The sequence below is a fragment of the Hippocampus guttulatus genome, chromosome 3 (assembly GCF_054856545.1).
Source record: "Hippocampus guttulatus isolate MCC_2025c chromosome 3, RoL_Hgut_1.0, whole genome shotgun sequence".
In the NCBI taxonomy this organism is placed as follows: Eukaryota; Metazoa; Chordata; class Actinopteri; order Syngnathiformes; family Syngnathidae; genus Hippocampus; species Hippocampus guttulatus.
In genome coordinates, this window is record NC_141263.1 from 2449282 (window position 1) to 2465108 (window position 15827).

At 45.6% G+C, this 15827-nt stretch overlaps 1 protein-coding gene across 3 annotated transcripts in view; it reads right to left on the reverse strand.

The window, feature by feature from the left end:
- The window catches only part of ano1a (anoctamin 1, calcium activated chloride channel a), a 68810-nt gene that overhangs the window by 6663 nt on the left and 46320 nt on the right, over positions 1-15827 (reverse strand). For all 3 annotated transcript variants that reach the window (XM_086106214.1, XM_086106213.1, XM_086106212.1), the window contains 6 exons: positions 14379-14580; positions 11096-11207; positions 8639-8696; positions 7985-8085; positions 5075-5217; positions 1717-1869 (listed from right to left, as the gene is read on the reverse strand). In XM_086106214.1, the coding sequence (XP_085962340.1) occupies positions 1717-1869; positions 5075-5217; positions 7985-8085; positions 8639-8696; positions 11096-11207; positions 14379-14580 (769 nt within the window). The remainder of the gene's footprint in view (positions 1-1716; positions 1870-5074; positions 5218-7984; positions 8086-8638; positions 8697-11095; positions 11208-14378; positions 14581-15827) is intronic.

Sequence of the window (15827 nt, forward strand, 5' to 3'; positions counted from 1 at the left end):
AACGAGGAAGTCAAGTTTGCGTTCGGCGAGGATGTCTTGAATGAGGTGTCCCTTGTTCGTGAGTGAGCGGATGTTCAGCAGTCCAAAGTTGACGGCGGAGGTGTCATGTTTGACGGCGGCAGTGCTGTTAGCCGACCTAGCCAGGCGGGCTACTGCATGGTAGTTGGTGTTGCGGCCGCGGTTTCTGGGAGGACGTCAAGAAGTGGACCAGGTCGAGTTGATTGAGCCAGGGTTTTTATAGTCAACATGTCTACGCGACCCGCGGTGAATGTAGCGACGTCGAGGCAGGCGAGCGAGGTCAGGATGATGGTGCAGCTCCGGCGGTGGAGGCTCCGGTGCAATCCTCCGGATCCGGAGAAGATCCGCGACAGAATAGTGGAGCAGTCCTGTCACTGGATGATGGCAGAATGTCAGGAGTATCAGAAGTAACCCAAAGGCGGCGAAGTTGTGGCGCCCCATGATGAGGGAGAAAGGCCCGTGCGGTGACAGCCGGTAAGTTTAAGCTACCGGCGTTAGCCCGTGGACTAAGTTACGAATTGGGGTTTGATTGATCGGGTGAAGCTATGATTCGTTACATCAATCACAGTCCAAACAGTCCAAAACAGAAGGGCAAAAGAAAAATCAGAAGGAATATCTGAGCTTTGAAAAGTTTGGAAAAGTTTGGAGTGAGAAGCGGCGACATACACGCCAGCGTCCTCTCACCCCGGAAGCAGTACTGTCTATACTGAAAGACAGTATCATCATGATGATCGCAGGTGCAGACTAGAGTAATGACTCCCTGGACACACGCAGGTTTTGCACAAACTGTTGAGCGGTGAACACTGGCACAATTTTGTCCCATTTGAAACGTGATCGCAGATGTGCCCAGATAGCATGCGATATGCGACTCGCAGCCAGACTTGTGATCATCGACAGTGATGAAGAAAGCTATAAGCGTTTGCTAATTGCATTTCCCTGACTGTTATATACTGTATACAAGTCCTGTATACTCGATGCCATCAACACTCATATTTGGAACGCCAGCACAAAGAGAACCTGCAAACTCCATACAAGAAGGAGAGTTGAGATTCTTACCAAGAACCTTCTTGCCATTAAGCAGACCATTCATCCACTGTGAAGTATTCCAATCAATAAATGAGTGTTCTATGTGGTCCCTAGTAATGGGTGAGCTGTGGGCTGTGAAACTGTGGAGTAAGCAATTGGAAATATGCAACAAGAAATGTGGTTGATTTAGCCTACAGTAATGAAATCAATGGTGTAAAGCTGGACTGCATCATAACACCGCTCATGTTATGCCAGTTCGTACCATGCAAGTGTCAAAATAGGATACTCAGTATTCTGCTGTTTCGTTCTACACCACTGCAAATGGCAAACACAGAAATAACGTACAATAAAACCTCGCTGACTTTCTTTCTACGGGCAGAATATTTGATTGGTATCGTGTGTTGGATATCATCACGTTGTGCAATGAGCCAAAATTGGCTTAATATAGAGAAGACACACTCGTTGCCACATCGCCACTCAAATGTGCATCGGAGTGAAGTTCATCGGATCATCTCGAATCAGATGAGAAGCACTTTCATTTGTGTTCATGAACACAGGGGTGGCTGCCATGCAAAAGCTTTTTACAAATAAAATGGTATTTGGTGAATGAGATCTCATCTTTATATTGTGTTTAGTGTTTATGAATGTTTTTGTCTCAGGACGAACACCTACCAATGTTTTTGGCTCTGCCTGCAATCGGCCTTCGGAGCTCCATAACAAACTTTTTGGCATCCAGACGTATCTCAATGACGTTATTCAGAAGAGCAAAGAGTGGTGCCAGAGGAAATGAGGCCACAAAAAGAGTCACCATCCCAAACTGGATGACTACGGAAACATGAGACAGTCTTGCTTGTTATTCTGTTGAACATTTTTTAAAACCTAAAAAAATCTTTACTGTAGAAGGTGAATTCAACAAGAAAACATCAATAATGTAAAAGAGTTGGCAAGTATCAGATGTGAGAAACCAATATGATCATTGACAAATGACACGTAAAATATATGTCATCATTCCGAAAAATATATATATACATGAGTCATTCAATAAATAATCCTTAATGTTTCAGAATCCATCCATCCATCCATCTTCTACCGCTTATCCGGGGCCGGGTCGCGGGGGCAGCAGCTTTAGCAGGGAAGCCCAGACTTCCCTCTCCCAAGCTACTTCTTCCAGCTCTCCCTGGGGGATCCAGAGGCGTTCCCAGGCCAGCTGGGTGACATAGTCTCTCCAGCGTGTCCTGGGTCGTCCTCGGGGTCTCCTCCCGGTGGGACATGCCCGGAACACCTCACCAGGGAGGCGTTCAGGAGGCATCCGAATCAGATGCCCAAGCCACCTAATTTGGCTCCTCTCGATGTGGAGGAGAAGCGGCTCCACTCCGAGACCCTCCCGGATGACCGAGCTTCTTTCTCACCTTATCTCTGCGGAGAAAACTAATTTCGGCCGCTTGTATCTGAGATCTCATTGTTTCGGTCACGACCCATAGCTCGTGACGATAGATGAGGGTTGGAACGGAGATCGACCGGTAAATTGAGTGCTTCGCCCGTTGGCTCAGCTCCTTCTTTACCATGACAGACCGATATAACGTCCGCATCACAGTAGACGCTGCACCAATCCGCCTGTCGATCTCTCTCTCCCCCCTGCCCTCACTCGTGAACAAGACCCCAAAATACTTCACATCATCTGCAAAAAGCAGAGATGCAATACTGAGGCCACCAAAACGGACCCCCTCAACGCTTCGGCTGCGCCTAGAAATTCTGTACATAAAGGTTACGAACAGAATCGGCGACAAAGGGCAGCCTTGGCGGAGTCCTACCCTCACTGGAAACGATTCCGACTTACTGCCGGCAATGCGAACCAAACTCTGACATCGGTGGTATAGTGACCGAACAGCCCGCATCAGGGGGTTCGGCACCCCATACCCACGAAGCACCCCCCACAGAACTCCCCGAGGGACACAGTCAAATGCCTTCTCCAAGTCCACAAAACACATGTAGACTGGTTGGGCGAATTCCCAAATACCCTCAAGGACCCTGCTAAGGGTGTAGAGCTGGTCCACTGTTCCACGGCCGGGACGAAAACCACACTGCTCCTCCTCAATTTGAGGCTCGACTTCTTGACAGATCTTCCTCTCTAGCACCCCTGAATAGACCTTAGCAGGGAGGCTGAGGAGTGTGATCCCTCTGTAGTTGGAACACACCCTCCGGTCCCCCTTTTTAAAAAGAGGGACCACCACCCCGGTCTGCCAATCCAGAGGCACTCTCCCCGATGACCACGCGATGTTGCAGAGGTGTGTCAACCAGGACAGCCCCACAACATCCAGAGTCTTGAGGAACTCCGGGCGGATCTCATCCACCCCTGGGGCCTTGCCACCGAGGAGCTTTTTAACCACATCGGTGACTTCGACCACAGAGATAGGAGAGCCCACCTTAGAGTCCCCAGACTCTGCTTCCTCCAAGTAAGGCGTGCTGGTGGAGTTGAGGAGGTCTTCGAAGTACTCCGCCCACCGGCTCACAACGTCCCGAGTCGAGGTCAACAGCGCCCCATCCCCATTGTACACAGTGTTAGTGGTGCACTGTTTCCCTCTCCTGAGACGTCGGATGGTGGACCAGAATTTCCTCGAAGTCGGCTTCCATGGCCTCACCGAACTCTTCCCATGCCTGAGGTTTGGCCTCGGCGGCCACCAAAGCTGCATTCCACTTGGCCAGTCGATACCCGTCAGCTGCCTCTGGGGTCTCACAGGCCATAAAGGCCCAATAGGACTCATTCTTCAACTTGACGCAAGTGACAGGCACCAACCACCTTACGGCCACAACTCAGATTGGCAGATTCCATGTCCCTAGAGCTAGCTTCTGAAGCCGAGGATCGGACCGCCAGTGTCCCTGCCTTTGGCTGCGGCCCAGCTCACACTGCACCCGACCCCTTTGGCCCCTCCCATGAGTGGTAAGCCCAGGAGAAGAGGGACCCACGTTGTCTCTTCGGGCTAAGCCCGGCCGGGCCCCATGGGTGTCGGCCCGGCCACCAGGCGCTCGCCAACGAGCCCCACCTCCAGGCCTGGCTCCAGAGGGAGGCCCCGGTGACCCGCGTCCGGGCAAAGGAAACTGAAGTCCATTTGTTTTATTCTTTATAAAGGGTCTTGTGAGTCGTGTTTTGTCTGGCCCCTCACCTAGGACCTGTTTGCCATGGGTGACCCTGCCAGCGGCATAAAGCCCCAGACAACTTAGGTTCTAGGATCATTGGGACACACAAACCCCTCCACCACGATAAGGTGACGGCTCACGGAGGGGATCTTTCAGAATGAGGATTTGTAATCCAGATGGAAACTTAGTTTTTTTTGGGGGGGGGGGGGGGGTCCACTGTAGTCTCCCAGCACTGTCACACATTTTCCCATCGGTGCACAAGCTTCCACAACTTTCATCATCACTTTCAACTTCTGTGAACCGCTGAGGCAGGTCAAGAAAGACATCAAGAACAAACGCAGGGGTCATCGGTCAGGAGTCATCTTGCATCATGACAACGCAAACCCTCACACAGCAGCCCAAATGGTGCAGACCATCAATGAGCTGGGCTGGGAACTGCTCCCTCATCCCCCTTCCAGTCCAGACCTTGCCCCTTCAGACTTTCACTTGTTTGCTCCCTTAAAAGCATTCACGAGAGGCATGAAGTTTGAAAGTGACGATGAAGTCAAAAGTGTTGCGAGCGACTGGCTGAGACATCAGTCCAAAGATTTTGACACTGAGGGAATATGGAAGCTTGTGCACAGATGGGAAAAATGTGTGACAGTGCTGGGAGACGATGTTGAATTTTTTTTTTAAGTACCAGTAAGCTTCTGTCCTCGAAGTCCTTAAACGAAAAAAATCCAAACCAATTCTTTTACATGAAGTCCTTTTAACAGTTTTTCTCCCCAACTCTGAGTCCTTCGGCAATGTTATTTTTGTGCTACCAAAACAGCCTGATCACCCTTGCCCCATTTATTATATTATCCACGAGTATTTAAAAGTATCTAAGTGAGATTAAAAATAAATAATAACTTACTCATTTCCATGTACTCTGGGTTAAGACCAACAAAAGGACAGAGGAAATGGTCCTTCTCGTGTTGCGGCAAGGTTTTGATCAGCTCTTCTTGTTGCTTTGAGTCCATCTCAGACTTTTTCTTATGTAGCATTTTTTTCAGCTTGCTGCAGAAAAATGAAGAAAATGAAAGTACAGTTGTCCTCAACGATATCGCAGTTTACCAATCAGAATCATGCTACATCGCAGACTTTTCATGGAAAGTTCAAGGAGTCACTGCGTCTATTAAAAAATAAGTACATGCATCCAAACACCAGCACCAAGTTAATTGAAACTTTGTCTGTCACCACCCGTCAATGCGGAGACGGTTGATGAAATACTGAATACATTCATCTGGAAAATCTCACATGTGCTGCAATCGGTTGCTCCTATTTCAACTTGAGACAACCTTAAACCCACCTAAAAAAAACCATCTTGGAGGTGCACTACCAGGATAATGACTTTGGAATCAAAATGCGAGCAGAGCGTGAGTTGAGGAAAACTACGAACGCAATTCCAATGAAGTTGGGACGTTGTGTTAAACATAAGGAAAAAGGGAATACAAGGATTTGTTAATCATGTTCAAAATGTATTTAAGTGAATCCAAAATATGTTTAATGTTCAAACAGATAAACTTTTTACACAGTTTGAGGACAATGTTCGTCCATGTGAAATTGCAAAGATTTTAGGAATTGTATCATTTAGTGATGATTAGGTGGCGCGAAATGTATATCAGAATATTATCGTATAAATGTCTTCAGAACATAATTTATATACTGTGCATGTCAAGTTTGGATTTTTTTTGGGAGCATTTGCCAGGGAGTTATTAAGCATTTCCTTCTTTGTAGCCAAAGGAATATTAAAGAAACATTTTGATGAAAAAAAAAAGGTTGGCATAGTTGAAGTTTGAAGTCAATCGGATGAATATTCTCAGACAAGGGTGGAAAAGAATGACCTCTGTAAATGAGCAAAAGTGGGGCAAATTCTGAGTTTAAAATTTTTCGCTCACTTCCTGTTCATTTTAGAGGACAGCTGCTATGGACTTTTTTGTGTGTCTCGGCATGCTTAGTTTTTTATTTTTCCACTCTAGATGGTGCCATTCATATATCGTTTTGTTTTCATCGTTAATGACGACTTTATAACGTCAAACATTTTTCACCAGGGCCGATGAGTGTGCAGTTTGGTGAGATTTTGTGCATGTTTAGGTCCCCAAAACTGTGATTAATTTTGGTTAAAAAAATAATAATAATCCCAATATAAATAATAATTTCGACAAAAACAATCGTGATTTGGAGCGGTCACCGCTCAGCCCCTAATTATAGCTGAAAGCAGCTATAGAGGGCCCTTGCAGTCATAGCAACGTTGGTGTAATGCCAAGTGGAGACACTGGCACATTGAAATTGGAATTAAAAAAAATTAAGTACACTAAAAGCTATCTAAAAGAATATGACCTCGATAAATGGCCAACATTTGAGGCAAAATCTGAAAGGGAAATAAAAAATATCCATCTTCCTTTTGAGTTACAAATAGGGCTTCTGAGACTTCTTTTTAGGTCTTGGGCTGTTGCATCTGCCTCCAACATTTGGTGTATCTTGTTGAAATGTACAACCGGAGCTGTTTCGTTTAAAAAAAAAAAGTAAATTGTATGTGGCGCAACTAAGCCATTTATTTTAAACCACACAGTAAACTCATAAAATATTGATTTTTCTGTCAAGCATGACATGTGTTGAAAGTTTCATACATTTTTAAGAATGTGAAGACCATCAAATCAGTGTCATATTTCTTTAGTTAGTTAAGATAAGAAAACCTTTATTGTCTCACAATGGAGAAATTCGCAATCTACAGCAGCAAAATTTGGAGGGAAGAAAGTAGGAAAAAAAAGGAAAAAACAAAGTCTTGGCATGCACAAATACTTAGGTTGCGAAACAGCGCATCACCACGGCAACAGCGTTCAACAAAATAAAAGGTTTTGCTTTTATTTTTCATTTTGAAGCATCCACAGTTTCAAGACAAGTACATAAAATCTCGAGGATGAGTTCTTTAAAAAGTGACCAATATAAAAGTCCAAAAATGGGACCAAATTTGAAAGAAAAGTCAAAATGCCGGACTTCCTGATAGGCTTAGGATATGGCTGCTAGAGACTATTTTCTTAGATCTTGGGCTATCGCATATCCAACGGTTTGCAGATCTTGGTAAAATATACTGTACAGTCGGGGCTGCTTTGTTGAAAATATGTAGGGGGCGCCACTGAGGCCATAAAAAAAATCTCACAATACAAAACATTGATGATTTTGCTCGGCCTGATTTATGTGCAAAATTTCTTGAGATTTTGTGCTTGTTTAATTCCTCAAATATAGTGTTGTTTTATTGGCAGAGTGCATGATCATGACAATAGCGTTTCCCGAAAAATCACCAACTCCTTGTTTCAATATCATGGAACTTGAAACACACTTCCCAGCAAATATGAGGTAGATGTGGTTAACCCGCGAGGAGCAAAAACATCTGCCGCAAGGCGGCGCTAAAACTCAGATGAACTGTTCAGGCCTGGGCTATTATCAGTTGTGTGAAATTTAAAAAAAAATCGAAATTTAGGCTGCTTCATCTCTTATACACGTCCACTCTCTAGTCCATAAATCACGGTACATGATCGAGTATTATTCTACATGACATCCAATGTTAACCTGGTCTCATATTCCTGACAGAAATAATTGCTCAAAGATGGGATTAACGTAGTATAGTATTTGTCTCGTTCTGTGTACAAAACAAATGATTTGAACAGTCTAACTCTAAATGTTCTAACTTTTGGTGAAAAAGAAGATAGAGAAGGTCACTTTGGTTGCCACGCGACGACCATGTTTTAAAATAAGTCCAAACAAATGAAAGTTTTTCACTTACGGTATGCCAATCTCAAACAGGTTGTTTTGGATGAATTGCTTCCCAAGCATGGTGATACATAACTGGATGCATAATTCCATAAGGCAGCCTGCATGGGCACACTGGAAAAAAACAGGACATGAAGACACTCAACTCGCCATGCGAAGTGCTACAGGTGTGTGGAGCCAAATATTATTTGAAAGTATTATTTTTTAATCGAATCTGTCATGTTTTGGCTCTGTCTTTGTTTTGTTTTTGTGCACCAGCTGGAGTGGAGTGCGGGCCTCTTCAGCGCTGCACCTGTGTCTGGTTCCCAATAATGTCTGAGTTTAAGTATTTAAGAATTGTTAAAATGGCTCGTCGCTGTCGAATTAATGACCTTGCTTGCTGTTATGATCAAGAGATATTTTCCAGACGTCCTGTTCACGTTCATAGAGCTCCTGTTTTGATAGATTCTTGTTTCGTCAGTATTTTGGTTTTCTCGTTAACCTCAACTGATTAAAGTTTCGCGTATGTGGACGTTTGTCGTTTTGCTTTGTATATTTTCAAAATTCAAATTGACCTTGCCTTTTGCAATCTAATATCTAAGATTATGACTGGGTTCGTTGCTTAGAGCTTGGATTAAAATCTATGACGTATACAATTTACAATTTAAATAAAAAAGACCATGGTTACCTCTTCCATTCTGTATGATCCAACAACATACAGGTAGTTTCCTGGCCGCCCAACAAGCCTATGGAACAAACACGTTTTACACACACACACACACACACACACACACACACACACACACACACACACACACATAGAGTCAGACGTATTTGCCCTCTTCTGAAATTATTGCTGGTAGTGTTTTGCATTCTACCCAACTTCAAAATCATCAATCAAATAAAAATATCAGGAAAAAAAATAAGACGGAATTGAAATGGTGATTTTTTATTTAGAAAACAAAAAGAATTGTGAAAGCTCCATGGCCCCATGTGAAAAAGTACATTACGGTACTTGCCCCCTCAACCTAATAAGTGGTTGGACCACTCTTCAGAGCAACAACAGAAATCAGTTTTTTTCAACAGTAAAGGAGGATTTTTGAACAAGAAAATCTTTTAGAAGGTTATACTACAGCATTTCATTCAGATACAAGTCTGGACTTTGACTTGTTTTTTTTTTGTAAAGGTAAGATGTGCCTTTATGTTATTTTTGCTCAGCAGTGGTTTGAGAAGGTTCTGGCTGCACATCTTGCTTCTCAGGCCCATATTCCCGGGTCTCTGCAGGTGTCAAACCTCCACCGACAGCCCAAAAATGCAGTAATTATTTTGCACACTTGAACGACAAGTCACATCCATCCATCCATTTTCAACACCGCTTATCCTGAACAGGGTTGCAGGGAGTTGGTGGAGCCTATCCCACCTGATTTCGGGAGGAAGGCAAACTATATACACCCTGAACTGGTCAGTCGCAGGTCACATGTACCATTATGCTATTCTTAAACTGTATATATCGGATTTCCAAAATGCTAAACTACTTGAATGACAAAAAGAGAAGACATACATTTGTGTTAAAATGCTGAACCTGGAAATGGACAGCAATTTTATTTTGCAACCAGACATGAAAAGCAAATATATTTTGAAAATATTCAATGCATTTCCGGCTTGATGGTGGAGGTTTGAGGTCTACTGAGATGTGAGGAAGAGTGGTCTGAGAGGTGGGCTCTGCAATCAGACTCTCGAGGAGATTTTCATCATGGAACTCTGCCATGGATGTCATTTTCATCCAATCTCTTCCTTATCAAGAACACTGACCTTAACTGAGATGAGGGAGGCTTGCAGTACTTTCAATGTTAATCTGAGTTCCTTTGGGACCTCCTGGATGAGTCATTGCTGTGCTCTTGCAGGAATTTTTATTTCATGTTTTCTGCAATTGTGAATAACCATGGTGCAATGGAGTCCTAAAGCTTTAGTTCCTAAGGCTTTGTAACCCATTTCAGATTGCTAGACATCAATTACCGGTACATCATTTTTTTCTCATACACTGTTGTGTTTGGATCACGGTATTTTTGATGTGGGTTTTTGAGATTTTTGGGCCCAATCTGTCAGACATGGTTTTCTTAATGGGATAGCTATTATAGGAATAGCTATTTTTCATCCAGCTATTTTCAACCATTTGCACTCACAATCACACCTAGGGACAATTTCGACTGTTCTATTAACCTGCCATTCATGTTTTTGGAATGTGGGTGGAAACCGGAGGACCCAGACAAAAGCCACGCAGGCACGGTGCGTACATGCAAACTCCACACAGGACGGCCAGAGCCGGAATCGAACCCTGCACCTCTCCACTGTGAGGCGGACGTGCTAGCCAGTCAATCACCATGCCAGGACTTATTTTTTTCCTTTATAATTAAAATCACCATTTAAAAACAGCAGTTTATGTTTAGTTGGGTTGTCTGATATTTACATGTGTTTGATGATCATTAAAAAGTGGAAATTATGCAAAAAAGTATTTGAGAGAAGAGGGTAAATATTTGAAACTATATATATATACTGTATATATATATATATATATATATATATACACACACACCGATATACAGGTACCTGTATATATATATATATATATATATATATATATATATATATATATATATATATATACAGTATATATATATATTTTTTTTTGAATGAACTTGTGAATGCAATGTCAGCGTTTGTTTGTATCTACGAATGTTCGTAAGTTGAACGTTTGTGGGTTGAGGACTACCATTATACAAGATCACCATTTAAATACAGTTAAATGAGAAACCAAAAATGCAAGTCGATGGAAAAAGGATACAATGAGAATGCTTAAAATGTATACATACAGAGTATGTATGTATATATTTCATGTATGTATGTATGTATGTATTACATACATACATCAGCCGCTCTTCAAAGCTTTTATCTGTATGTATTACATACATATATACAGTACATACATACAAACATACATGCATACAGGATTATTATTATTATTATTACTATTTTAAATCTACACAATTTGCCTTATGAAAAGAGCCAGTACAAATCATGAGATAAAAGATGTGATCAATGGTCATTCATTAGTGCAGCAATTTAAACCTTGTGTGTGATTCCTTACCTCCCCCTAAAAAAAGCCAAATAAACAATAGGCGTGAAGGCATTGACAAACTTCAAAACAAACGTCTTGAAGATCAGCCGCTCTTCAAAGCTTTTATCTGTTTTTGGAACCTCTGCAAAAGATTAGGGGAAAAAATTAACTAAATTGTTGTTGAATATTACAATGAATCAAATATGGCTCTTCCAATGAGAATTATCCATGACAGACACAATAACTTGAGAGCCTAACATTATGTGTTTTGTCCAATCATCCCATCCGTCCATCCATCCATCTTCTACCACCCCGGGTCGCGGGGGCAGCAGCTTTAGCAGGGAAGCCCAGACTTCCCTCTCCCAAGCTACTTCTTCCAGCTCTCCCCGGGGGATCGCAAGCCGTTCCCAGGCCAGCTGGGTGACATCGTCTCTCCAGCGTGTCCTGGGTCGTCTTCGGGGTCTCCTCCCGGTGGGACATGCCCGGAACACCTCACCAGGGAGGCGTTTAGGAGGCATCCGAATCAGATGCCCAAGCCACTTCATCTGGCTCCTCTCGATGTGGAGGAGAAGCGGCTCCACTCTGAGCCCCTCCCGGATGACCGAGCTTCTCACCTTATCTCTAAGGGAAAGCCCGGACACCCTGCGGAGAAAACTCATTTCGGCCGCTTGTATCCGTGATCTCGTTCTTTCGGTCACAACCCATAGCTCGTGACCATAGATGAGGGTTGGAACGTAGATCGACCGGTAAATTGAGAGCTTCACCCTTTGGCTCAGCTCCTTCTTTACAACGACAGACCGATACAACGTCCGCATCACAGCAGACGCTGCACCGATCCGCCTGTCGATCTCTCTCTCCCCCCTGCCCTCACTCGTGAACAAGACCCCAAGATACTTAAACTCCTCCATTTGGGGCAAGATCTCCTCCCCAACCCGGAGGGGGCACTCCACCCTTTTCCGACTGAGGACCATGGTTTCAGATTTGGAGGTGCTGATTTTTATCCCAACCGCTTCACACTTGGCTGCGAAACGCTCCAGTGAGAGTAGGAGAGCCCTGCTTGAAGGAGCCAACAGCACCACATCATCTGCAAAAAGCAGAGATGCAATACTGAGGCCACCAAAACGGACCCCCTCAACGCTTCGGCTGCGCCTAGAAATTCTGTCCATAAAGGTTACGAACAGAATCGGCGACAAAGCGCAGCCTTGGTGGAGTCCTACCCTCACTGGAAACGATTCCGACTTACTGCCGGCAATGCGAACCAAACTCTGACATCGGTGGTATAGTGACCGAACAGCCCGTATCAGGGGGTTCGGTACCCCATACTCACGAAGCACCCCCCACAGAACTCCTCGAGGGATACGCTCAAATGCCTTCTCCAAGTCCATAAAACACATGTAGACTGGTTGGGCGAATTCCCACATACCCTCGAGGACCCAGCTAAGGGTGTAGAGCTGGTCCATGTTCCACGGCCGGGATGAAAACCACACTGCTCCTCCTCAATCTGAGGCTCGACTTCCTGACAGACCCTCCTCTCCAGCACCCCTGAATAGACCTTAGCAGGTAGGCTCAGGAGTGTGATCCCTCTGTAGTTGGAACACACCCTCCAGTCCCCCTTTTTAAAAAGAGGGACCACCACCCCGGTCTGCCTATCCAGAGGCACTCTCCCCGCTGACAACGCGATGTTGCAGGGGCGTGTCAACCAGGACAGCCCCACAACATCCAGAGCCTTGAGGAACTTTGGGCGGATCTCATCCACCCCTGGGGCCTTGCCACCGAGGAGCTTTTTAACCACATCGGTGACTTCGACCACAGAGATAGGAGAGCCCACCTTAGAGTCCCCAGACTCTGCTTCCTCCAAGTAAGGCGTGCTGGTGGAGTTGAGGAGGTCTTCGAAGTACTCCGCCCACCGGCTCACACACTGTACACAGTATTAGTGGTGTACTGTTTCCCGTCCTGAGACGTCGGATGGTGGACCAAAATTTCCTCGAAGCCGTCCGGAAGTTGGCTTCCATGGCCTCACCGAACTCTTGCCACGCCCGTGTTTTTCCTCAGCGACCACCGAAGCTGCATTCCGGTTGGTCAGTCGACACCCGTCAGCTGCCTCTGGGGTCCCACAGGCCATAAAGGCCCGATAGAACCCCTTCTTCAGCTTGACGGCATCCCTTACTGCTGGTGTCCACCAGCGAGTACGGGGGTTGCCGCCACGACAGGCACCAACCACCTTACGGCCACAACTCAGATTGGCGTCCTCAACAATAGAGGCGCGGAACATGGTCCACTCTGACTCAATGTCCCCCGCCTCACCCGGGACATGGGAAAAGCTCTGTCGGAGGTGGGAGTTGAAACTCCTTCTGACAGGGGATTCCGCTAGACGCTCCCAACAAACCCTCACAATACGTTTGGGTCTGCCAGGTCGGACCGGCATCTTCCCCCACCATCGGAGCCTACTCACCAAAAGGTGGTGATCAGTTGACAGCTCCACCCCTCTCTTCACCCGAGTGTCCAAAACATGCGGCCGCAAATCCGATGATACAACCACAAACAAAGTCAATCATTGAACTGCGGCCAAGAGTGTCCTGGTGCCAAGTGCACATATGGACAGCCTTATGTTTGAACAAGGTGTTCGTTCTGGAAAATCCGTGACGAGCACAGAAGTCCAATAACGAAACACCACTCGAGTTCTGATCGTGGGGGGGGGGCATTCCTCCCACTCACGCCCCTCCAGGTCTCACTGTCGTTGCCCATGTGAGCATTGAAGTCCCCCAGCAGAACAAAGGAGTCCCCAGCAGGCGTACTCTCCAGCACACCCGCCAAGGACTCCAAAAAGGGTGGGTACGCTGAACTGCTGTTGGGTGTGTACGCACAAACAACAGTCAGGACCCGTCCCCCCACCCAAAGGCGGAGGGAGGCAACCCTCTCGTCTACCGGTGTGAACCCCAATGTACAGGCACTGAGCCGCAATGAGTATGCCCACACCAGCTCTGCGCCTCTCACCGTGCGCAACTCCAGAGTGGAAGAGAGTCCAACCCCTCTCGAGAGAACTGGTACCAGAACCCAGGCTATGTGTGGAGGTAAGTGCGACTATATCCAGTCAGAGCTTTTCTACTTCACACACCAGCTCGGGCTCCTTCCCTTCAAGAGAGGTGACATTCCATGTCCCTAGTGCTAGCTTCTACAGCCGAGGATCGGACCGCCAGGGTCCCCGCCTTTGGCTGCCACCCAGCTCACACTGCACCTGACCCCTTTGGCCCCTCCCATGGGTGGTGAGCCCATGAGAAGCCAATCATCCCTCATGAGTTAATATTTTTCTTACCAAGTACAGTGAGCCAGCGTGCAACAGCGCCATAGATTTCATCTAAGATGATGATGATGATGACGTTGATGATGGCAGCTGTTGTTTTGACGGTGGCTCGTACGTTTCCCCGTGCTGCAGGGTAGCTGCTCACATGTAAAGCTGTCTTAATGGCAATCCGGTAGAGAACAACCCCAAAGACAATGGCAAATGTCACTGAGATCTGGAAGTAAAGCGAAAGAGAACAATGTGATCTCTAACAACAGAAACCATTCATTCATCCATCCATCCATCCATTTTCCGATCCGCTTGATCCTCACAAGGGTCACGGGGGGTGCTGGAGCCTATCCCAGCTGTTTCTGGGCAGTAGGTGTGGGACACCGGTTGCCAGCCAATTGCAGGGCCAACAGAAACCGGTGAAAGATTAATCTCCTGCATCACTGATTTTCTGACAAATTGATTTTTTTTTAAACGTTAACATCTTGAAGGAGACTTATTATGCACTTGTTTCACCATTTTCAACAATTCACAATTGAACAAGCTCACTGTTGTCTGTTAATAATGTGAGAGCTCACAAAAACATGACTTTTGAGGCCAATGAAAGGGCTATAATCTGTTCACATTCAGCCAAATGCAACAGACGAGTGTTAATAGTGGTTTGTAAGTAAGTTTCTCAAGATTTATTGGCATACACTGTAGTTTATCCTCCGCTAGTTTGTCCACTGAAGTCCATCCAAAACTATAAACTCACAATAGGACATTGCAAGAGAACAGTAGAGGTCAGCTCAACACACTGAGCCATTTTTCACTACTCCGCAGTTTGTGTTTGAAATTGCTGTATTTCAAGGGCCGCGGGGCTGTGCTCAAGCCTATTCCAGCTGCCTTCAGGCAGTAGGCGGGAGATGACCTGAATTGGTTGCCATCACACTTAGATGAACAACCATTCACGCTCACACTCATTCCTATGGACAATTTCGAGTGTTCAATCAGCCTACCATGCATGTTTTTTTGGAATGTGGGAGGAAACCGGAGTACCCGGAGAAAACCCACGCAGGCCCGGGGAGAACATGCAAACAACACACAGAAAGCCGCAATGCACCATTGCGTTGTGAGATGGCCTGGCGGATTGATGAGAGACGGACTCGTGGATTGAGATACTGGCCGACCGGTGAAATTTACTGACAGAACCGAAGACGGAAGCGCAGTTAAGATAACATGACTGACTGACTGATGGTTCAGTTTAAAATAATGACGGACAGACAATGAAGGACGGGTGCCCAGGCCAGTGACATCTGATGGGCCGGCAACATTTTGGAAATGCCCACTTCTGCATTCTTGACTTTTATTTTGACTTCCTAAAAATTGCAAACACGACAAACGGGCCGGGTTTGACCTGTTTGACCTGACCTACATTTCCCAGATTTGCTGTTAGTCTTCAAGTTCATCCATAAGGTCATTGGGAAATAAGCA